Consider the following 22,876-nt stretch of genomic DNA (forward strand, 5'->3'; position numbering starts at 1 on the left):
AAAAGGGAACAATTCTTTTATTATTATTTTTATTATCTATAGGGGCGTTTCTTTGATTTCAAATATACATATATATAACAAAAACAAATATTTTTACAAATACTGAAAATTTGGAATAAAAATCGCCCGGTTTTTAGTCCAAATTTTCGCCTGCGGCGCTTTTTTAGTTTCAAATATACACAATATTACAAAAACAAATATTTTTACAAATACTGAAAATTTGGGATAAAAATCGCGCGATTTCAAATATACATACATTGTATATTACAAAAATTCGAGCTTTCCCAATTTATGCTGAAAACAGTGAAAAACGTACACAGTCCCTTACCGCAGCCCATAACGAGCACAAAAACTCATCCCGAGAGAACAACTGCGTTCTTTTAATTACATATTTACACAATACATCGGTTTGTGTGTGTATGTGTTTGGTTGTATCTACACAATGTTGCCATTGATATTTTTGCTAACACACTTTTTCACACATCCGCGTTATCAGTTACAAATTTTCATTGTTTAATAAACCAAAGCCAAAAACCAACAAATGCAAATAGTTCATTTATCTATAATTAACATTATTCAACAGTGTTTTCAAGTTATTTTAATATATAATTATAAGTTTATTTTGTAAATGATTTCGAAATGTACTGGTTGGCAACACTGTGTGGTGAGAGAGCAATCAGCTGACAGGGTATTACGGGAATTTTTAAATATCGTGAAATAAAATCTACGATACTACGATACGGAAGGGAAGTAATTTTTCATTTACATGATGTTCTCATTAGTTTGATCGTAATAGCTGACAGGGGACTGCGTTTACGTCGTTCACTGTTTTCAGCATTAGCACGGGCCATTGTACAAATCCGTAAGCAAACACATTCTCACCTGGTCGTCACAAAATGCAAACAGCTAAGATCACCGATTTCAAAACGCCCTTTTCCGTAACATGGTTGCACAAAAAATTATTAAAGTTCTTAAACAATAGTATTAAAATAAGTGCAAGAAGGATTTCCTTACCTTCAGAAAATAGTACGAAACAATAATTACCCATTAAACGATTTTTTCTTTTGCTTATATTAATTTATTTCATAGTTCAAAAAACTTAAAACTGGTACTTTTATGGAACTGAAGTTTTTAAAAATATATATTTTTAATTATTTTTCTTCCATAAGCCGCATTTTAATTACAGTCTCAAAAAAATAAATTAAATAATTAAAAGTAAGAAATTGTATAGCTCGGCAACTTTCGACATTTCGAAAATTTAAATACCAAAAATGATTTTACCATGCCTTATAGTCCGGAAATCGCTTCACAAAACGCTAATTCGGCATAGCAACGCTATTAATACACGCAAGTGAAGGCGCATTCATTGAAAGTGTTGGCACTAGACCAACAACAATGTTTGTATGTTTGATTGTCACCAAGGCGACTTCAGCAAGTTTAATGTCAGGCTTATTTGCAAAACAAAACAAACGAACCGAATCAAGGTGGATTTATTAAGGTGACAGCATTCACCCAGCTGAAGTTTTCGCCGTAGGTATGGCTTACGTCAAAATGGTATGCTTTGTTTGTATGTATTGGTATGTTCACATTCGTATGTTTACATTTGATTACTGATTTTGACGTGATGCTTGGACCAAACGCAACAACAAATACATGTGGGGTTTTACTTATATGTGTTTGCTGTCACCTGTAATAAATTCGCCTTGAACCGAATTCACTGCAACGTTCTGTTCCGAGAATATGCAAAGAAAAGTAAGAGGAATTAGGTGTGGGGAAAAGTGGGCGAAAGCAATAGAAATTACCACACACATCACGTTCCCACGACAGTCGGCTCTACGTTACCGGAACGACCCGAATTTATATCCGGCCAAGGACTGTCACTTCAGCAGCATTCCCCATATATGTATGTGGAATCTTTATGCTGCTACAACAACAACAACAACAGCAAATTATACATACACATGCAGTTTCTTGCCACTGCGATATCCGCATAAAAACGCAAACAATTGCATTTGGAGATATTGTTACAATTCGAGCTTTCACATATTATTACGGGTCACTTCATTTTCATTTATTTTAAAGATGACAAATCAAAATATTGTCAAGCAATTAACTGAACTTTTACAAGCATGTAATTTCTCTTCCTTTAACTTATTTACTTTTAAAGAAAAGCTGATGGCCTAGTCGCTAATGCTTTTTAATTCATTGAGATTGTAATTCATTACATTTCCAATTTTCAAATAAAAAAAAAATACTTTTAAAGAAACGGCACATGAGGTATTCCGTCTACCTTGGTAGAAAATCAGCTTATGTAAATATGGCTTAATTCGCAGAAAACTGCCGATCAAACCTATTTGATACATTTATATACATCCCTGAAGTAATTTTGAGGTTATGTGCATCCTCATGGAAATTCTTTCACTTAAATTTTGGTTGGGGCAACGTGCACACTATACAAATATTATATTGCTGCTGGTAAAGTTTGAAATTTCAGCGCGATTTTCTTATTTTATTAATTTGATATCCAAAAATGGGTAGTTCAGAAGAGGACGAGAATTCTGCAAATGGGAGTAGTGAAGAGGAGGAAGTTGATGAGGTATTGTCCGGTGATGAAGAAGCTGCAGAAGACGATGAAAGCGAAGATGGATTGGATGGAGTAGATGAAGAAGAGCCAGACGAAAAGGTCGAAAGCTCTGTTACATGGAAAGACCTTGTAAGTATATTCAATTACAGTAAAATTCTTTAACTTTTGTACGTTTTGAAATCGAATTAATTTATTTACAGGGCTTAACAGATGTATTGTGTAAAGCATGTGAGGAATTGAAATGGAAAGCACCTTCAAAAATACAGAAGGAAGCCATACCAGTAGGATTGCAAGGGAAAGATATAATAGGATTAGCTGAAACTGGTTCTGGTAAGACGGGTGCATTTGCTTTACCAATACTGCAAGCACTGCTGGATAATCCGCAAAGGTATTTTGCGCTCATACTAACGCCTACGCGTGAATTGGCCTTTCAGATATCGGAACAGTTTGAAGCTCTAGGTGAGTCATATAGTATAAATGTAAAAGATGTATGGATACGGTGCATGCGGTTCAGCCCCTCATTCCCGTTTTCCTTCGAAATGTAAATTTGTAGAATGCAATGATGTTAAACCTTAATTTTGATTTTCTTACGTGAAACCATTTATTTTAGTTTCGTCACTACCTCTGAGTGCCAATAATAAATTAAAATTGTTTTTTTTTTTAAATAGCATATATTCGGTTGTTGTAAAACGATTTTACTTCCAGGTAGTTCGATTGGTGTTAAATGTTGCGTTGTCGTTGGTGGCATGGATATGGTTTCCCAGGCATTGCAACTTGCGAAAAAGCCTCATATAATTATAGCAACTCCTGGGCGCTTGGTTGATCATTTGGAAAACATGAAAGGTTTTAATCTGAAGGCTATAAAATACTTGGTCATGGATGAAGCTGACCGCATTCTGAATATGGACTTCGAAACGGAACTGGATAAAATATTGAAAGTCTTGCCGCGCGAACGTCGCACATTTTTATTCAGTGCAACTATGACGAAGAAAGTGAAGAAGTTACAACGGGCTTCGTTAAAAGATCCAGTTAAGGTGGAGGTTTCCAACAAGTATCAAACGGTTGAGCAATTGCAACAATACTATATCTTTATACCAGTGAAATATAAAGACGTCTATTTGGTCCACATAATAAATGAGTTGGCAGGCAATAGCTTTATGATATTTTGCAGTACCTGCGCAAATACTGTACGTACGGCGTTAATGCTCCGTGCATTGGGTCTAGCTGCTATACCCTTACATGGTCAAATGTCACAGAATAAGCGTTTAGCTGCATTAAACAAATTCAAAGCGAAAAATCGTTCGATACTTATTTCCACAGATGTTGCATCTCGTGGTCTTGACATACCGCACGTGGATGTGGTTTTGAATTTTGACATCCCTACACATAGTAAAGACTACATACACCGTGTTGGCCGTACAGCTCGTGCGGGTCGCTCTGGCAAAGCAGTCACTTTTGTTACTCAGTACGATGTTGAGTTATATCAACGAATTGAACACCTGCTTGGAAAACAGTTGCCAATATATCCTTGTGAGGAGGACGAAGTAATGGCACTGCAAGAGAGAGTGAGTGAAGCGCAGCGTACTGCGAAATTGGAACTGAAGGATTTGGAGGATAGTAAAGGTAGTAAAAAAGGAAAATACAAGAAAGGTGGAGATGACTACGATGACTCCGAACAATTTACTGGCGCTCGAAAACGTATGAAGCCGCAAGGTGGTGGTGGAGGTAAGAAAAACTGGAAGAAGGCGAAAAGAAAATAGAGCAACACTAGTATGTACTAATATTTAGTATTGTTAGCTCATTCGACTTGATATATGTAAATTTATTTTAATATTAAAAATTCACCTAAAATTACGCTTTCGTTATTCAATTTAAACAGACGGGGAAATACATAAATGCGAGTAGTAAGTACTATATACAGAAAATATGAAATAAGTGCATATCAGTGGATCTTTCACTGCTTTCGCATTCCTAGTTCAAACGCTCCTGCGGCCCTCACTTTTGTTATATTAGCAATTAAGAATTATTGAAGTTTTAATATTCTGTTTACCCCCAAAACTTACAGAAACACCCTAAGCAACCACAAAACACATAAACAAAATCAATGACACAACAAAATACTTAAACAGCATTAAAAATCTGTATAAAACTAACTAACTACTAACCTATCGTGCGCCAACACGAAATTATCCTTAACTGCTACCCATCCTCTATCCTACCCCTGAACGCAATGCTTAAAAAAAATATATAATGTATAATTTTCGGAAAGGGGTTCCGCTCAGACGAATTTGGAACAATCGTTTAAAGCAATTCATAAATTTCAAGCGGATGGTCTTGTCTACTAGGGTCTTTTGTCATGTAACATTCTTCTTCTTCTTGATTGGCGCGATAACCGCTTATGTGGTTTTGGCCAAGTTTAACAAAGCGCGCCAGTCGTTTCTTTCTCGTGTTAACCAGCGCCAATTGGACACATCTTTGCTCTGTTGGTACCGCATCGAATACTTTCAGGGCCGAAAGATTTGTATACACTCGGACGACACGACGCCGCCAAAGATGCCGCTGGATCTTTATTCACTGTACTATATCTATGTCGCTGTAAAGCTCATTGTTTCATCATCTACGATACTCGCCGTCACCACCAACGTGCATAGGTCCAAAAATACCCCGTAGAATATTTCTCTTAAACACTCCAAGGGACGCCTCATCGCCTAATTCAGAATTATTAATTCATATTATAAGTTTGTACAATAAGGAAAACAAAAAATCAAATATAATTGTTTACGGTATTTTTATTAAATCTAAAATAATCAATTTAAGTACGTTGATATTTGTTGAAAGATAAAAACCCAAGCCCAAGTGTGTTAAATCAAATTTAGGTCTAAAAATAAATATTTATTAAAATTTTGCCAAAGTCTTTAATTTCTTAAATTTCATTTACATAATCAAAATTTTTACTAGTCATTATTTACATTGTTTAATATTAACTAAAAATTTAAATACAAATATTTATATATCATTTTTGTGCTCATACCTAATACGCGTAGGTACCAACACAGTTTTACTTTACTTTACATTAATTAGGCTAAGTAAAATGAAAATTCAGCTACGCAAAGTCAAATCTACTTGTCGCGTTTGTATTGCAATTTGTATGGAAGTCATGTATGTATGTAACATACAACGACTATCAAAGATCAAAGTTTCCATAACCATTAAAGGCATAATCTCAGTATGTATTGCACTGTACGTCAAAAAGTTCACATACACCTTCATCTGGCGTCAACACGAAATTATAGATATCGTGAGGGGGATTTAGTTGAATGAGGGGCGCGTTTTCTGAAATACAATACGCAGCCCATTAGTATTAAAGTTTGAAAATAAAATATTACTTCTCACCTAAATTCGGATCATCCGGAAAAAATCTGCGTAATGAGTGTTTCGCTAATGAATTTTGAAAAATTACACGAGCCGCCAATTGATTTTCCAATTCATCCTGCTCCTTTTTGTGTTCAGGATTGCAAAAGTACGTATGCTCTTCAGTGACTAGAGTTGCTTTATTGGATATGCTCGCTTGTGAGCAATTGGACGAAGAGGGTGAAGGTGTTTCCAAGCGGGATACTAATGATGCAGTCTCGGGCTTAGGAGCAATGCAGGTGCCTTGTTGCGTTACCAGCCGTACATCAATTTTACCACCATTGTCCAGCGACACATACAAAGAGTTCTGAAACGTAATCAAAAAAAAAAAATGAAAGTAAAAGTACGCGATATAAACGAAAAATTATGCTTCCTACACGCGAAGGCTCTATTTTGACCTCCTCATCATGGTTGGGTATTACAAGGACAACATTTTCTCCATACGTCGAAAGTAAGTCATCACGCGTCACGTAGGCGTAGGACTTGTTAACTGAATCTTGTTTTACGTATTTCAGATTACGACGGGCATACTCTAATTGCAGATCCACATCGGCCTCCAGCGCCTTCAAATGTCTGGCTCGCGCATGCGCCGCCCTAAGACTCTCGCGGCCTGTACTTGTATTAAGTGCGCCGCTGTTAGTGTAAATATGAATACACATTAATATATAATAATATAAGTGTTTTGTTGTTTTCACTGCAAAACAACTTACCGCCATCGTACAGTACTGCTGTGTCGCGTCTTCTCAATTAACCCGATACCCTCCAAAACATTTGTTATATCGTAGATTCTACGTTTTTGGACATCCAACAGCTCAGTTGCCTAAAAAGTTACAAATTATGTTCATATCAAGGCAGAACGATTAGAACATAACCAAATGTTACTGCCCGCCAATAGCAGCTGTTTAAACTACTTGTATATAATGAGTGTTCAATAAGTTTTTGAAGCGCCAAATACAGTCATGTATTGTGCACCACCCTCCATAACACCCCACCCATTGCTATAACATAAATAGCTTGAATGCTAATCTACTTGCAAATTACCTCTTTGAGATCAATACGACCATTGTTCTGCTTCATTAACTGTACGAACTTTTGGGTAAGTGCCACTAGGGAACCAACCGCTCGCTGCTGTTGGTCTTGTCTATTTGGGGTGGGCGCGGAACCATTCACTACCACTCGTTCGCTCATCAATGCATCTTTCCCAGCTTTCACATCCATAGTACGAACGTTACTGCCTTCCCCACTTTTGTTATTATATCAGCAATTAATAATTCATAAAATACACTTGTCTACGAATTTATTTTAGAATAGTTTTTTTCGAGCGCGAATATTTTAGATAAAAAGTGGAGCAACTAAATTTTTAACACTGCCGCCATTTGGTCTTCTTCTTCCTTGCAATATTTCTTGTTGTGTTAAAAGTTCACAGTAGTGTAGCCGATTACGATTCGCAATAAGTACACAACATGGATGGCCGTAGACAAGGATAGCAGTTTATTGTAGTATGAAATACTCCATAATGCGCTATGAATTGGAAGTAATAAATTATAAAAAAATATATATGCATGTAATAAGCATTGTAACATTATAGAAATATTTCCATGGTTATAAACTAGATAAAATCTGTGGACGATGGCACTCTTCTTGGAAGGTAGTGACATCTGTCGACTATTTGAACTTATGATTTCAATTATCTCAATTTCCACGATTCATCAATTTTGTGTTTTTTTCATTGTTTTCGTCAGCGTGCATTGAGCATGCTTAAAATAATTTTCTTAACTTAGGATCGTATTTGCCAGGAAATAATTTATACATATACGAGTATAAAAATGTCTGCCAAAAAAGCTCGTCCACGTCTTTCCAAGGGTATCTTGGAGATGAAGTTCATGCAACGCACCAAGGCCAAAGTGGACAAGGAGATTGAGGAGGCCGAGGGTCGTGAAATGTACTCGCATGAGATCACACAAAAAATGTTGAATAGCAACTCTAACTTTATAATGGAACCTAGTTTTGTGCACTGCGAAGACCTTATTGAGGGTCGGTTAAGTTTTCGTGGCATGAATCCGGAAATCGAGCGTCTCTTAGAGTTGGAACAGCAGGAGAAAGCCGCTAACATACGCCATGAACAACCTACTGAGGTGTCTGATAAAGAAATGGCTGAATTTTACAACGCTCAGCAAGTGACAATGCAAAAGAAATTCCAAACAAAAGCCCAATTTAAAGGAAAACGCCGGCCGGAGGATAATACACGGCAAGGTAAAAAGATGAAGTTCCAAAAGCCAAAAGAGGACAATGGTGAAGATAGTGAATAGAACATAAATAAAGAATTGTGAGAATTAAAAAAAAAAATCTTTCATATTTTTAGTGTTTTTTATTTCGGTACTTATTATACTTCTAATATAAAATATCCAAAAACAATTTCCATATTTGTTTGTAATGATTTAACCAGCTTTAACAGCTTGGAGAGCGTAACACATTGCAGTGGTGTTAATCCATCGCCAGCGTTTGCGAAAAACGTCGTAAGTAAAGCCATTCACCATTACAGTTTGACAATTCACTAAAAATTACAGTTTAAAATTTAGTAATTTCGGAATGGAATTTCAAGTTTATCTAACTTACGCGCAGAAAGAATGCGTTGCACATCCAAAGGTGAAATCAATTTATTCCAATGGTGAGTGTTTTTCGGTGCGATACCAAACACGTATTCTCCTAGAATAATGCCACCAACCCACAACGGGATAGTTTTGTTCATTGTCGATATGAATATCGAACCACCAGGCTAAAAGCATCGGTAAGTACACAATTAAATAGTTGATTGTTACAATAGGAATTATACCTTCAATGCTTCTACACAATGTGTGAGAAATCCTGCCTTATCGTCAATGTGCTCCAAGACTTCCGAGCATACTACTGCATCGTAATGATTCGAATTCGTTTTTGCATGTACCTCTATTGGTTCGATTTTATAAGTTATACGATTCTTCAGCTCCGGACTATGTTCCTCTAAATGTTTTCGTGCCGCTGTTATGACGTCCTCGCCCAAATCAATTCCCGTTACATTGGCGCTTAAGCGTGCCAATGCTTCAGTTAATATGCCGCCTCCACAACCCACTTCCAGCAGATTTTGATCTTGTAGAACTTTGGTTGTGTTTATCAAACTACGGTCGACATTCCCACGGGCCACCATACCGTCACGCATGAAAGGAACTCTGCATAAATAAATACATCTTAAAAATTTACTTAACAATGCTTACTGGAATACCGCACCTCACTTCGTTAAGCGAGTGTAATCCATGCAACGGACCCCTCAGATCCCACCATGTTGAAGACAAATTCGCATGATGATCAATTTCTTTTTGTGTGCTGTCTGAACGTGCATCTGATGTTGATGTATAAGTTGTATTTGTAGATGTCTGAGCGTATCGAAAATATGCGGTATTATTTAACAGCAAATACCTAAAGAAAGGACATTTGTTTATAAAAGTAAAAATCAAGTAAAATTATAACCTTTGCGTGCTGAGTATAGGAGAAATTTGCTTGACCACCTTCAACGACATTTTTCTTTTGATTGAAAAGGAAGTATCACTGCACTCAAAATGAAAGCTAACCGATTAAAAGTACATTTTTTCACTAAAAGTTTTCTTATTAATATTTCGTGGTTATCAGCCGGGAATATGTAAGCAATACTATTTGATGGCTTAGGCGAAAATAATAAACAAAAATCATATGGAAATGACAACGAACCGCGTTGCCAGCGAGTGTAAGTAAATGCGATATCTTTAAACGTATTATCGAAAGTATTGAGCAGTAATCAGATTAAACAAAATATTTGCGTAATGAGTGACAGAATTATAGTTTTTATTGATCGACTCAGATGACGAATAGATGAAAATTGTTTACACTATCAATAAAATCTTCATGATAATTAGCTTAAAATGATCAATTTATTATGTCCGATAATTGCCTTTTGCTTTAAGTGCGTTTTGCCATCAGAAAACGTTCCGGTTACGTTTTATCGATTTTTTCCGTTATATTTTTTAGATCTTGAAAAAAACGAATACAAGTTATTTGACTTAATTTATATTTGTATCAAAATTTGCGAAGTCTAAAATAACTTTAGTTGGCTGACAGGCGATATTTCAAAAATAGAGCGTAATTCTTTTGAACCGCTATTAATAACAAACAATACCAGAACATTATTATTATTATGTATCACTAATTGCCGTATTATACAACTGGTAAACGCGTAGATTCGTACCTATATCGACCAAATCAAAAAAAAAAAAAAAAAATCAGTTGCTATAACGAACTCACCTTTTGCGGGTTTATCTTCAGCTCATCTTCATGTTCTTCTCTAGTTTTAATAATTTGCCTGTTAGCCTTTTATTGTTAGATGGATTTACTACAAATCGGCTTGTGGGCGATGTACCAATGAGTTCATGAAAAAATATAGCTAATTTATTTAAGGGGTTAGGGGTAATCAGAAGTAAAAAATAAATGGATTTTTTTGCATTTTCTTAAAGTATAATATCTTAGAAATATTGTGTGAAAATTTGAAGTGAATCCGTCAAATTCTTTTCGAGTTATTCAACAATTAACAAAGGGCGCTCGGGCGCTCCGTAATCCATAGCAAAACTGTAATTCGTTTTTTTGAAATGCTGATCACTGTAACTTAAAAACCACTTAGTAGATTTCAATAAAATGCATACTACTTTAGAAAAACATAAAAAGCTCGTGCCTGATCGAATGACTTTTTTCGAAAATTTCGATTTTTTTAAACAATTGTCGGTTTTTTTCTCGAAAATCTGAAAAATATTTCTTGAGGTCGCCATATTGTTATTTTTGAAAACAAAAAAAGCTTCGATCAGGCACAAGATTATCTATTAATAAAACTAATTTCTCTTATCCGATTGATTTTAGATGAATCTCCAAGGAGTTGCAATGATCACCGCAAGGGACTTTTGGAGAAACGGACTCCACACAAACAGCGATAACTTTTGCAATTATAAATTTTTTTTTTAAATTTTAAAGTCAAGTCGAAACATGATGTATTAATGCTATGTTTTAATTTTTGTAAAATAAAGCAATTGACTAACAAAAAAAAAAAAAATATTGAAAATCCTAATTTTTTCGACCCTCTGACTACCCCCAATCCCTTAAACATAGACAAGATAATAGTTGCTGAAATCAAAAGTGTTGCATTTAAAGAATAGAAGTTGAGAGTTTTTTGCTTACGCGTAAAATAATGAGCTGCACATCGAGTGGTGATATGAATTTATTTTATTCCTGGATGTTTTATGCAGCCTTCGAATGGCAAATGGTTTCTACATGTAAAAAGCTAAAAGTAAAAAGCATATAGCTGATATGCAGTTGAAGGTTTACCATTTGTTTGTTGAGAGGCATCCGCTATTAAAAAATATTTCAACACATAAGTGGGTATACAACTCGTGCATATAATGATGCTTTCTTCCAAGTCAATGCACTTTAACTCGATAGTCAAGCGCGCTGAAGCTTCAGTGAACCAATAAATTCTTATCTTTTACTACTGTGCTCCGAAAAAATACGTAAATATATTCAATGTTAAAATTTACTTAACGATCATTACCCGGAAATAAATGTGCCTTAATTCGTTATGCTTGTGTAGTTCACGCAACGTGCGATTTACTCTAGATTCTAGAAGATATGTAAGTGCGCATGATGATGAATTTTACCTTTTGTAACAGCTTACAACAATAATAACATCAATTTTTGTGTGTCAGCCGTATGTTGATGTGGTTCTTTTATGTGGCGGCTGAAAGTTCCAGGAATGCCTCAGTTTTCGGCCTTATACTATACGTTCTTGGATGTATCTTTATCCTCACGGCAATGCCCTACGAAAGTTAAGTATTCGTTTATACATACCAGAGACCTGCATGGCTCACTGTTTTCTTGAGTTGTTCATACGCTAAATTTCTTGCTCACATTCAGTCAATTGAACCAAAATATTTGGTCAAGTGCAGTCAGCTCATGCAGGCGAACGCGTAGTTCAGCTCAGTCAACACGTTTGATCTAATGTCTTCGACTCAAATCTAATCATTGAACAAAAAGCAGCATTGAATGAAATTAGCATCGGCCTTTGCGTTCAAACGATCAAACTTGTTCAAAGAAGTAATTGTCATTATTGTAAATAGCACATGTTCGATCAAACGAGCGTTGGCGTACAATGTACGCTGTAAATTGCGTTTCGTATTTGAAAGGATTAGTTGGTTTCAGCAATGTTTCCTTATTTACATTATTTTCTTTCGTGTTTTATTATAAGTTTTAAGAAAAAAAAAACAAATATGAAAATATAGTGTTTTTGCTTTAAAATTTTGGTTTTACTTTGCTATCGTTAGTTACAAGCAAAAACTCATGCGGGATCATACGTGTTCAAACCGGCTCATTTGCCTTTTTATTCTTGCTCAAAAAAATGAATGTACAGCCGAACGAGCAAATACTCGAAACGCCTGCTATGAAGACGATTGGTGATAACATCGGAGAGCTAAAACGCAGCACATGATTTGATTGAGCTGAAATGAACAATCACAATAACTTATTTGAACAAGTTCGATCGTTTGAACGCAAAGGCCTGTTTTTTTGTTCAAGCGAAGCGTATGAATGTTTTACACTGAGCCGGTGCAGTTCTCTTATACATACTTACGAGTCGGTGTAATAAGCCTGTCACAATGGCTCCGTTCCGTCCGTTGCGGCAATGAGTTTAACTCAGAGCTAAATAAATTATGTGTATTTGAGTCGAAGGCGCCACATACATACGTACCGTACATGGAGTAACCCATTATCACCCTTCCGTGTTTAAAATATATATTATTTACTTCTTCCGCTTTTTCTTTATACAGGTTGGCAATATATAACTTAAAATATTTCATAACATGAATTGCCTACTTTATTCAATTTGCAGTCCCTATTGGCAATTTCATTCAAATTGACCATTGAAAGTCATCCAGACGTTGAGTTAGCAACATTGCACGCATGAAATACGAGTTAAACAATCATTAAGATTGCAAAATCACCACAAGGCTCACACGTACTTTAATTTCGCTTTGCTCGCTGGACCACTTCGTTATCGTTGTCATTCTCTTGCATCTGCAGTGAAAATTCTCACAGCCTACAATAAATACAAGATCAAAATAACTTATGTAGTGAACTCTCTTGAAGCGCTAAAATTTCTCAATTTTTTTTTATATCCATGTTCACTCCGCTCGGGAGCATAGGACTTCGACAAGGCTCTTCCATCGTACACGGCTCTGGGTTGTTGTTTTTGCGCCGTCCCATGTTATGTTGGTATTTGCTAGCTCGCGCAACATCGACTTTCTCCAAATGATCTTTGGCCGACCGCGACTCTGCTTCCTTGCGGATTCCAGTCCAGTCTAAACTTCTCCGATGAAACTGTGCAAAATTTATGTTATTTTAATTCTTTATTATTAAAATGGTGTGAAAAATAGGTTTATTTTTGGATTATGCTCGTACAAGCGCGAAATTTGTATTAGTAGTTTTCCAAGGTTAAAACTTACCTAAGAATATTTCAGTCAAACGCCACTCAAATACATTCGTTTTATTTATTTAATTTTTATTTACGTAGTACAGTGGAAAATAAAAGTTAAACTATATACTTAACAATATCACCGATTTATGAGTACCTAATGACATAATTTACGTTCTGGGAAAAATATTTTTTCTAAAGCTAATCAATACACTAACGGGTATGAAAACGAACATGCACTATGCATTTTAATTTAATATTATATGTTTTTTACATATGTAACAACATTATCGTATTTATAATTTAGTTTTTGAATGAAACCGAGGCAAATTATATGCTTTGGTATCTAAATAAAAGTATTTTGTATAGCCTCTACAGTAATTATCTCTTCGTCTTTACAACAAAATGAAACAAGTATACTGACATGGCTGTTGTTGTCGTAATTCGTTATTCGGTTAAGAGAACCTTTGCCGTGCATTTTGTTTTTTTTACTACCAAAAGCAATAACAAATAACTTGAAAAAAATAGTGAATAACAAATTGCGACAATATAGAACTCGGCCTTCATGGTTATTCTGCATTTTCTTTTAAATTTTATTTTATGAGGTGCATTCCAAGTATGAACTGGATATTTTTCTACATATATAGTATATATGTATATACGAGTATAATATATTGTGAAATGTCGCATGCATATATTTTGACTGACTTTTACAATTAACGTTAGATTCGTGATATCGGTTATGTTGCTGCTTGATTGTTTTACATCGTTAAGGTAACTAGTTCATATTATTTTGTGGAATTTTCCTTTCGACTCTTGTACAATTTTTGCTGTCTGGAATGTGCGATTCATAGTGCTTGTGTATGTATGTGTGGGCATGGGTCTAAAGTTCTTTAATTGAGTTTTTATCGGAGATTTCGGCATTATTTAACATTTTATTATTTAACATTTAAACTTTTTTGCGTGTACTACATTTACTGAAGTATGAAAATAAAATTGAAAATAAAAAACAAAGTTAAATATTATATAATATTTATGTATATAGATTTTTTATGAGCTGTTTAAAAGCCACTTAATTTACATATATGGGATTCTCTCTATGCGACGGTTGTTACATAGTACTTTCTTTCGGTTTCCATTCCAGTTTCTTATCGAAGTCTCACTTAGCAGCAGCGACGTTTCGTTGCCTGGCGTTTCACATTTGTTTTACTTTAACATAACCGCATGCAAAATGTGTTCGTAATCGAAATGAATTTGTTAAGGCTTTGTTTTTGGTTTTCATTATAAATTAAATGTGCTGAGAGCATTTACTCGTACATGTTTTTATCTTTTCTGAATTTTAAAGCTAATTTACTACCAAAAGGTTGGGCATTCGTGATGTCATTAGCCTACTACTTAATGCGCCTAAAATTATACTATTATATGATACCTTAAAAGTATATAATAAAATTTGCCATCGTTTGCGGCGTCATGTATGCACTTAGAAAGAAATCTGGGGAAAATAATTTACAATACATTTATATAATATATATAATTTTCTTTTAATTTTTGAAAGCTCGATGCAATTCTTGTTTAATATTAGAGTTCAATATTTTTCACTAACTTCAACACTAGTACAACATGTTTTGTTTTTTCTTGGTTTTAGTTTTGAGAATTGCTACTAAGTATTTATTTTGTATTCAGTGGTGGTGTCAAAATGACACAAAAAGTTTTTCTGCAGTTACACTGTTTATGCTATTTAGTTAAAAGTTCGCATTTTCGAATATATGTATGTATGTGTATATATTTTTTCTATACCTTAATAAATTATTATTTTTTGTTGTTGAAATTTTCAAGCAAATAACGTATTCCCTAAACATTACGTCATATTGTATAATAAGTTTGTTTTATAGAGTTCTGCAATTCTTTTCAGGGTTTTTAAAGATTTATATGATTTAAAATTTTATAACACTTTGGTTGAAGACTGAAGGAAATATTCTTCAAAACACGACTCACTTAAATACATTTTAAATATATCTGCTTCATTTATTACTTAAAATTATCATAAGGATGGTAGTTGCTGTAGTAATGATGATAGTTAATGACTTTTCAATATACCATTTTTTATGTTGATATTTTCCTTACATAAAATTTGTTATTTCCTTTTTAGTTGTTCCTGTTGTTTTTTTATTGGACAATTTGTGAACGCTCATATATACACATGCAACCCTAAGAGTATTTAAAAATCGATTATATTTTCAAGAAAATGTTTTGTTGTGGTTTAGTTGAAGGAACACCTTATTTTAATTCCAAAGTGTTGGGCAAAATGGCAATTATGTAAGTTAAAAATAAAAATAACATTACAAAAAAAAAATCCAAAAGACAATACTAAATTTGTGTGCTTAATATTTTCAACTAACTGTTTTCTAAAATACGAAAATTTTTATAACATAAAAGAGCGCAATTTTCAATTTGCCGCAATTAAAACAGAAAAAAAAAACACTTTATAGTTAATTTCACATGCTTTGCGTTCAACATCTCAAAAATAATCAAAATAAATCTTTTTTTGCTTTATCTTTATAAACCTTTATCTTTAAATAACCTCTACTTTTTCTTGAATATATCGTGACTTATGTTTATACTCTTTTTGTGATCTGTTGAAGATCCGCTTCCTATTTAACGGGATTTTCACATACTTAAATATCATTTAATTTTTCGCGAGTTTATTTTAATTGTTTAATGTATTTACTGAAATTTAGTATATCACATTTTTTCTCCATTGGCCAATTCCTCCGGCTCAGTCGGACTGATTGGCGACATTTCAACGCTGTCCAGCAGCGGTGTCTTCTCCTCGCTACACTGGCTGCCTTGGGCGTCGTGCATGGCAAAAATCTTCGAGAGTTCAGCGCCACTTAATGTCTGATGTGTTGGTGAATCGTCGGGGGAACTGTTGTCGTCGGTGGCAGTGCAGGTACCGCTGCCTCCACTGCCAGCACCACCGTCACATCTATTCTTCTCGGTCAAGTTGACAAATTGATCGACGGATTTGAAAATAGCGCTACGTGAGACGTGTGGCAGAGCTTCTATAGTACTGGCTGCTGTATTGCTAACAGCATTGGGGGAGTGTGCTGAAGCGGAGGAAGCTAGATTTTGATGGCAGGATAGTGTAGCCAAAGAGGTGGTTTTCAGATTGATCGTCTTGAGCCGATTTATGGAGCAACTGCTCCAGCTCAATTGATTCGGGTAGGGACGTTTGGACTGTTGTTGTTGTTGTTGTTGGTGGTGATGTGATTGCTGTTGCTGATGTTGTTGTTGCTTTGCTTGCTTGACTGGCTGGTGTTGATTATAATGACTACGTCGCTGCTGTAGTTGCTGGGACTGCTGTTGCTGGTGCTGTTGTTGCTGCCGATTGTGCTTTTTCGCATGATGCTGATGATGTTGTTGCTGCTGCTCCGCGTAATACATATAACTGTAAACATTATTGTCATCATAGAAGCTCATTTCATCCTCAGAAAGGCAACATTGCTCACTTCCGCTCATCGTGTTGTTTATGGCAGTTTGCTTTAGTTTGGTTAGTGTAACTAAATGCCGCTCCGAATACGATTTACGTGCGTCCATAACACGTAAATAATTATTCGAATCACCGAGATCTTCACTCTTTGAACTACAGTAACGTCGGCCAGCAGCCGATGTGCCGACGTTACTGCAGAAGCTGGTGGTAACCGCCAAGCCTTGAGTGCCGCCCCCACAAAATGTCTGATTTAGACCCGATATCTCATTGATAGAACTGCCACGATTTAGTGATTGTCGACTGTGACTGCGACTGCCGTAAGAAGAATTGCTGTCGAAGTGATTGTCACGCAACGAAGATGGCGACAGTCGAGCTGAATGATTTGGTGATGTTTCCAGCAAGGAATCATTCGATTTTGCTATGCGATTCTTGCGATAGAATTTGCTATCGCGCCACATAGTTTGTCGGCTGGTCACCGAACCCGATGCTGTGGCTGGGCGCTGCAGCTCGTCACTTGGTATGACATTTGTAGTGCCTGCTGGTGAGGTGCTGATCAGTTGATTGGGCGAATTGTCATAGACAACCACTTGACTCGAAGTCTTGCTGATGCGAAAAGAGGCGTGAGTGAGTTTTTTATATTTTTCATCTCGTTGCATGTTGACGCGATTTTCCGAGTTTGTGCGATCTACAATGGGCATGAAAGCGCTATCAATGCGTCGTTCCTCTTCGAGGGAACGGAATGCCATACGATTAACATTTTTCAAGAGTTTGTCGGAAGATGAGCGTTTATTAGGCGACATATCTTCGAAAGAACTGACGCGATATTTTTGTGAAAATACTTCAATGGTGCCGGTACGTTTCGAGGGTGAAGTTGTATAAATAGAGTTTTGATCGTTAACAAGAATTTTGGGTGGATCGAATTGTTGTGCTTGGGGTAATGCGGCGCTAGACGAAGAAAGTGACGAATTGCTAGAGTTAGTGGTGGCAGTGACGAGTATTTTAGGCGAAAGAGAGACGGGAAACTGTTGCGGACGTACATTGCCTGTTGACCCGGACGAAGTGGATGCACCCGAACAAGAGCCGGACATGCCATCGTCAATGTTCAAAAAGTTACTTGGCGACGTTTCTCGACATGGTGATGATATAGCGGAATCTTGTGATACCATGCTCCTTGGTATGGTAGCTAGTTCTAAGCAAATTTCTTTCCCACCTGTTGTTGTCGCTATTATCACATCCTCTACACCCTCATCAATCGGTGATGAAATCGATTGAAAACTACTTATGCGAAAACTAGACGACCCAACTGAGAGATCATTGTCTGTCAACGACCCAAAAGCCGAATCCTGCGACGGGTTACTGCGACCATACTTCAAACACTTGAGTGAATACTCGAGCCGTCGGCTCTTTGAATTTTTGTAGTTGCATATGTCGGCCGTCAATTGATGGTTGAATGAAGCACCAGCCGATGCGACATTTGCTGCTGCGGCCGCTGCTGACGTGGATGCCTTTGCGGTATCATTGACATGACTTGGGCTAGTTGAATCGACTTGATGAACAGACGATTCACTGCTAGCTGTGCTGTCATTGTTTGATGTGCTATCATCGCCTTCGAGCTCCAATTGACCTGGCTGCATTGTATTTTCGCCAGAGTCATTATTCTCCTCAGCAATGAATGTAGCCGGTGCTGAAGCAGCAACGCCAGTTGTTGAAGCAATGCTTGTGCTACTTCCCGATAAGCGACCAACACTTGAACTCAATGTTGGTGCATTTAAATTATTGCTGGAGCTACAACGTATTGTTGGCAAAGGTGGTGGTGGTGATGGCGGCGGTGGCGTTGGTGACGGTGACTCGGTTCGTAGTTGTTGTGATTTTGAATGTTGTGTCGAAAGTTGATTTTCTTGAGTACTATAGATATTGTCATCAGATTGGGTGGTGGTATTTTCACAATAGTGAAGGGGTGACGACTCAGTGGCATCATATTCCAGCTGCTTGTTTTGTTTACAGTGCTGGTGATGTTGGACGTGATGTTGTGAAAATGCTGAGAACTGACCGTAGTAGTGCTGTGGGTAAGAGTGATGCTGGCGCTGGTGATAGTTTTGCATGCGCTGCAGCTGTTGTAAGCGTTGCTGGTGATAATTGCCATCGACAAGGATTTCATCAAGCAACCCTTCCTCGGAATCGCTAGATATATCGAAAGAGTCCATTGTACGACTAAAGCTGCCAGTTGGTTGTTGGTTGTTTTTGTTTTCGTTTGTTTTTTGTCATGATGTGGTGACACCCAGCATTGACAATGTTGTGAGTTTATCAGCACAAGCGAAGTAATTGGATGTGAAATGAGAAAAGATACCAAGTTTTAATCAAGTTGTAGGCAAAATACTGTTATGTTTTATATTTATAAGCTTTCTATGTTCACTCGCACAAAATTGAATGAGCTGTAGATGGCGTATGGTGGCGTGAGTTGTGAGTGTGAGCATTGATAGAATGAAATCATAAAAGTGATAAGCGAAAACAGGTAAACCAGCCAATAAAGTATAACAGAAATTATGCAAACCATATGAAGAGAGGAAGCGAGGTTGTAAAGCGTTCAAGTATAAAAAATGTTGGGAAGTTTACCTAGCAATTTATATATGTACAAGTTTATACAATATATCGGTGTGTAAAGATACTAGAAAAAATATTTTACTAATAAACTACTGATAATGCTTACGAAGAAGGATGTGAAAAATAATATTCTCGCAGAATATATAAATCTTCTCTTACAAAATATGAATCGCTTGCACCCCTTTGCAGCATATGAACTAAAACAAACAAATGTAATATTGTACAGTATATTTTATGTTCGAGTAGAGCCGAGCTTCATATCTGTAATATTTTTTTTATAATAGTGCCAGACATCTGCCAAGTTTGAAGTCTTCAGGAACAAAAAAGATTCCTCACTCTACTAATTTTTACTCAGTTATTGGCAGATTTCAATTAACCTGGATCTTTGTATACTAAATATAAGCTGATTTTTAAGAAATTTCTGTTGGAGTCCTTTGCTGTCAAGAAGACATTTGTTTCTCAAAATTGGTTCAGCTTCGGTAAAAGTTCACGAATGCAAAAATTAAAAAAAAAAATTTGTAAAACTTATGTTTCATCTGAGTGCTGCCATTGCAGAGTACAAGCAAGTAGATAGTAGAAGCGAGGGCTATTTTGCATATAAGACCTTTTCTATTCGCCATTTCCCCGTTCGCTATCCCTATGCTCAATTAACTTCACCAAAAATTTACATGCGAAAGCAACAACAAAGTTATCGAACCGCTAGCGAGTATGGCTATAGCGCATTAGACTGGTTTAACTCACTATCGTACAGACACAATTTAAGGCAGCTCTATTCCCGCGTTAGCAACATATCTTCATTTATTCCAGTTTCTTTATCTATTCGCTACTTGTTAACGCTTGGCGACATACACCAGTGTTCAAAATAATAGAAACTCGAGGAATTATAAAGTTTTAACTATCTTATTTGGAAGTCATCAACATTTTTTCAAACGTCATCAACATTTTCAACTTTTTAATCAGAATTTTTAGAAAACTTCAAGGTATGCAATTTCTAAGAAATTTTGAAGATTTTTTTTGAAATTTGTAAAATTTGTGTAAATTTTGTACAAAGTTTGGAGCTTTGTATTATTATATGGGTTTTGTTGTAGAACGCACTAGCCTTTTATTAAAAAATAAAAAAGAGGGAGAGACCCGAGAGAGAATGAGAGAGAGAGAGAAAGAGTATATACCTAATAAGTGAATTTGCAGAGAATACAAATAGACAAAATTTACAAAAATAATTTTAGATGAGAATTCATAGACCATACAAGTAAGTGTTGCTCAATATATACATACATATGTATGTATATTATGTTAGTTATGTTTGTGCAAAAGTTCAATTGCATCTTCAATTCTTATAGTGTTACATTGTATGTGCATACGCACTGCAGCAACTATGACCGACATTTTTCCAATGCATTTTCTAGATAGTATAAAATTTTGAAATTGAAAATAAATAAAAGAATACATAAAGAAAACCTCAAAGAAACGTGTTTGCATATATGGGACAACTAAATATAGTGTTGCACGCATACATATGTATGCACTGACGAAACCATGACCTACCTCACGAGCATCGCCTTATCATATTTCATGCAATAATTAATGAGTAAATATCCTAATGATCAAATTCCTGCCTAACAAATGCTAAAACAATTATCTTTTGCATATGCATGTACATGCACGTATATATTTGTATTCTGAACTTCCAGCAAAATAGTGCTTATTAATATACATACACATATGCACGCACATATAACCGCACACACAGCGCATTCCCTTTATTCCTCTAAATGCGCATGTCGTCCAAAGCTAAAATTCTATGCCTAGCGACTATAAGAACAAAATGCATTAATAGGCGCAGCCGTAGCGCCCATCATTCTAGTTGCCATAGTGCTGAACAGTCTGAAATAGTCGCGGCGGCGCCGAACAGTTTCAACTATTGTACAGTACAACAAAAACTCATCATAAATGGTATAGCTCTCTCTCTCCTTTTCCTCTACGTTATATCTTTTTTCTCTCTCGCGGAACGAAAATCCCCAAAACGTTGCATGGCTTTGAAATTTTACTCTCCATTCTCGCTCGTCCATCGACGCCCAAGAAGTTTCACTTCAAAAAACAAATTATATATAGGGTTTTCCAATAAGGGCGGGTAGATGTTGAAATGGAATAAAATGGCGTTTGCTGTGTGGCACGTAGCGCCGTCCTGCTGGAACCACATGTCGTGTAGGTCCATATGGCTCAATATGGGCCATAAGAAATTGGAAGGGCCACCACGTCTACCGAAAAATGCGCGCAACGTTTTCGTTAGTGAACACTCATTTTGATAATAAAGTTTTATCATTTGAACGTGCTGTTGCCATGATGATTTGGCATAAACAACTGAATAATAAACAAAAGATTTGACAGATGTCACCAAAACAAAATGGCTGCCCTAGGGCACCAAAATCGACCCGCGCCAATTGAAAAACCCTTTAGTAAAACTTAGTAATTCATAGCGCTCCTATTACACTGAATACACGAAAACTTCAAAAGGTAAATGTAATAGTTTCTATGGTTTCATCTGCAGGCTCTTTTCAATACACCAAACTATTTATGTCGGAAATATTATTCTCGAACTTTCTCGCAAAACCCAATCACACAAACTCACTCAGAGCTAAAGAATCAAAAATGAGTACGAGTACTAGAGTAGTTTAGTTTTCATCGGGTATTTTAGTTTTTATTTATAGTTCCTGAAAAACTTGGCAGATATCTGGCTCGGCTCCACTCAAACATAAAATACCATATATTGCTGGAAAGGTGTTTGAGTGATTTACATTTTATTTATAGTGGACTGGAATTTCTAGTTTGGTTCATTGTGATTGGCCGCAAGCCTATAATTCCAGGCCGATTTGAGCCACTCGGAACAGACAAACAAAATAAGCAAACGGAGGAGAAATTACATGTTTGTGTAAATTCAGTGAATGGCTTGGTAATACAAGTATTGTGATTTGTGACATTGAAACTAGACAATCTAATGAAAACGAAGTGCCGCGTGTTAAATTGTGAAAGCACAAATAAATATAAAATCTCAAATGCAGGTTTTTGAGTTTTTATTCGGATGGCGTGGCAAGAAGGTGTGTGTGTGTGTATAATTTCTTGTGTTTGATTTTACCCATTGCTTTCGCCTATTCTTCCTCTTTACAAGCAAGTAACTCGCTTTCCTTTTGTTCATTTATTCATGGGCTCTGATGACATGGGGAATTCGGAAGGATATCTTATTAGGCCTCTTTTGTTTGCCTCTCAACGAGTATGG

The 22,876-nt window shown here is 36.1% G+C and overlaps 5 protein-coding genes across 8 annotated transcripts in view; 2 read left to right on the forward strand and 3 right to left on the reverse strand.

Annotated features, from left to right (window-relative positions):
- Positions 1-2,415: 2,415 nt before the first annotated feature.
- Positions 2,416-4,438, forward strand: LOC129249314 (ATP-dependent RNA helicase DDX47). The gene is made up of 3 exons (XM_054889047.1): positions 2,416-2,713; positions 2,785-3,043; positions 3,290-4,438. Exons 1-3 carry the CDS (start codon positions 2,531-2,533, stop codon positions 4,342-4,344), a joined length of 1,497 nt encoding a protein of 498 aa, XP_054745022.1. The 5' UTR covers positions 2,416-2,530; the 3' UTR covers positions 4,345-4,438.
- Positions 4,439-5,490: 1,052 nt separating this feature from the next.
- LOC129249315 (transcription factor E2F2) lies at positions 5,491-7,384 on the reverse strand. The gene is made up of 5 exons (XM_054889048.1): positions 7,037-7,384; positions 6,706-6,815; positions 6,373-6,628; positions 5,978-6,302; positions 5,491-5,917 (listed from the first exon to the last, which is right to left on the reverse strand). The coding sequence occupies exons 1-5, from the start codon at positions 7,211-7,213 to the stop codon at positions 5,808-5,810; spliced, it is 978 nt and encodes a 325-aa protein (XP_054745023.1). The 5' UTR covers positions 7,214-7,384; the 3' UTR covers positions 5,491-5,807.
- Positions 7,385-7,711: 327 nt separating this feature from the next.
- On the forward strand, positions 7,712-8,410 carry LOC129249317 (M-phase phosphoprotein 6). The gene has a single exon (XM_054889051.1). The coding sequence runs from the start codon at positions 7,822-7,824 to the stop codon at positions 8,302-8,304; it is 483 nt and encodes a 160-aa protein (XP_054745026.1). The 5' UTR covers positions 7,712-7,821; the 3' UTR covers positions 8,305-8,410.
- On the reverse strand, positions 8,344-9,701 carry LOC129249316 (ubiquinone biosynthesis O-methyltransferase, mitochondrial). The gene is made up of 5 exons (XM_054889049.1): positions 9,500-9,701; positions 9,260-9,448; positions 8,829-9,201; positions 8,612-8,771; positions 8,344-8,549 (listed from the first exon to the last, which is right to left on the reverse strand). Exons 1-5 carry the CDS (start codon positions 9,547-9,549, stop codon positions 8,434-8,436), a joined length of 888 nt encoding a protein of 295 aa, XP_054745024.1. The 5' UTR covers positions 9,550-9,701; the 3' UTR covers positions 8,344-8,433.
- A 6,268-nt stretch (positions 9,702-15,969) lies between these two features.
- Positions 15,970-22,876, reverse strand: part of LOC129249318 (slowpoke-binding protein) — a 199,131-nt gene continuing 192,224 nt past the window's right edge. For all 4 annotated transcript variants that reach the window (XM_054889054.1, XM_054889055.1, XM_054889053.1 and 1 more), the window contains one exon: positions 15,970-19,218. In XM_054889054.1, coding sequence (XP_054745029.1) covers positions 16,254-19,218 — 2,965 coding nt within the window. In that variant the 3' untranslated portion in view covers positions 15,970-16,253. The remainder of the gene's footprint in view (positions 19,219-22,876) is intronic.

Source organism: Anastrepha obliqua, chromosome 5, assembly GCF_027943255.1.
Source record: "Anastrepha obliqua isolate idAnaObli1 chromosome 5, idAnaObli1_1.0, whole genome shotgun sequence".
NCBI classification, from domain to species: Eukaryota; Metazoa; Arthropoda; class Insecta; order Diptera; family Tephritidae; genus Anastrepha; species Anastrepha obliqua.

Excerpts from the sequence above, each read along its gene's own strand:
- LOC129249315 (XM_054889048.1), bottom strand. The coding sequence starts at position 7,213 with ATGGATGTGAAAGCTGGGAAAGATGCATTGATGAGCGAACGAGTGGTA. Across the intron at positions 6,629-6,705 it reads AGCAGTACTGTACGATGGCG|CGGCGCACTTAATACAAGTA; the intron begins GTAAGTTGTTTT and ends TTACACTAACAG. Across the intron at positions 6,303-6,372 it reads TCAAAATAGAGCCTTCGCGT|AACTCTTTGTATGTGTCGCT; the intron begins GTAGGAAGCATA and ends ATTACGTTTCAG.
- LOC129249317 (XM_054889051.1), top strand. The coding sequence starts at position 7,822 with ATGTCTGCCAAAAAAGCTCGTCCACGTCTTTCCAAGGGTATCTTGGAG.
- LOC129249316 (XM_054889049.1), bottom strand. The coding sequence starts at position 9,549 with ATGTCGTTGAAGGTGGTCAAGCAAATTTCTCCTATACTCAGCACGCAA. Across the intron at positions 9,449-9,499 it reads CCTATACTCAGCACGCAAAG|GTATTTGCTGTTAAATAATA; the intron begins GTTATAATTTTA and ends TCCTTTCTTTAG. Across the intron at positions 8,772-8,828 it reads ATTGTGTAGAAGCATTGAAG|CCTGGTGGTTCGATATTCAT; the intron begins GTATAATTCCTA and ends CGATGCTTTTAG.
- LOC129249314 (XM_054889047.1), top strand. The coding sequence starts at position 2,531 with ATGGGTAGTTCAGAAGAGGACGAGAATTCTGCAAATGGGAGTAGTGAA. Across the intron at positions 2,714-2,784 it reads CTGTTACATGGAAAGACCTT|GGCTTAACAGATGTATTGTG; the intron begins GTAAGTATATTC and ends ATTTATTTACAG. Across the intron at positions 3,044-3,289 it reads GGAACAGTTTGAAGCTCTAG|GTAGTTCGATTGGTGTTAAA; the intron begins GTGAGTCATATA and ends TTTTACTTCCAG.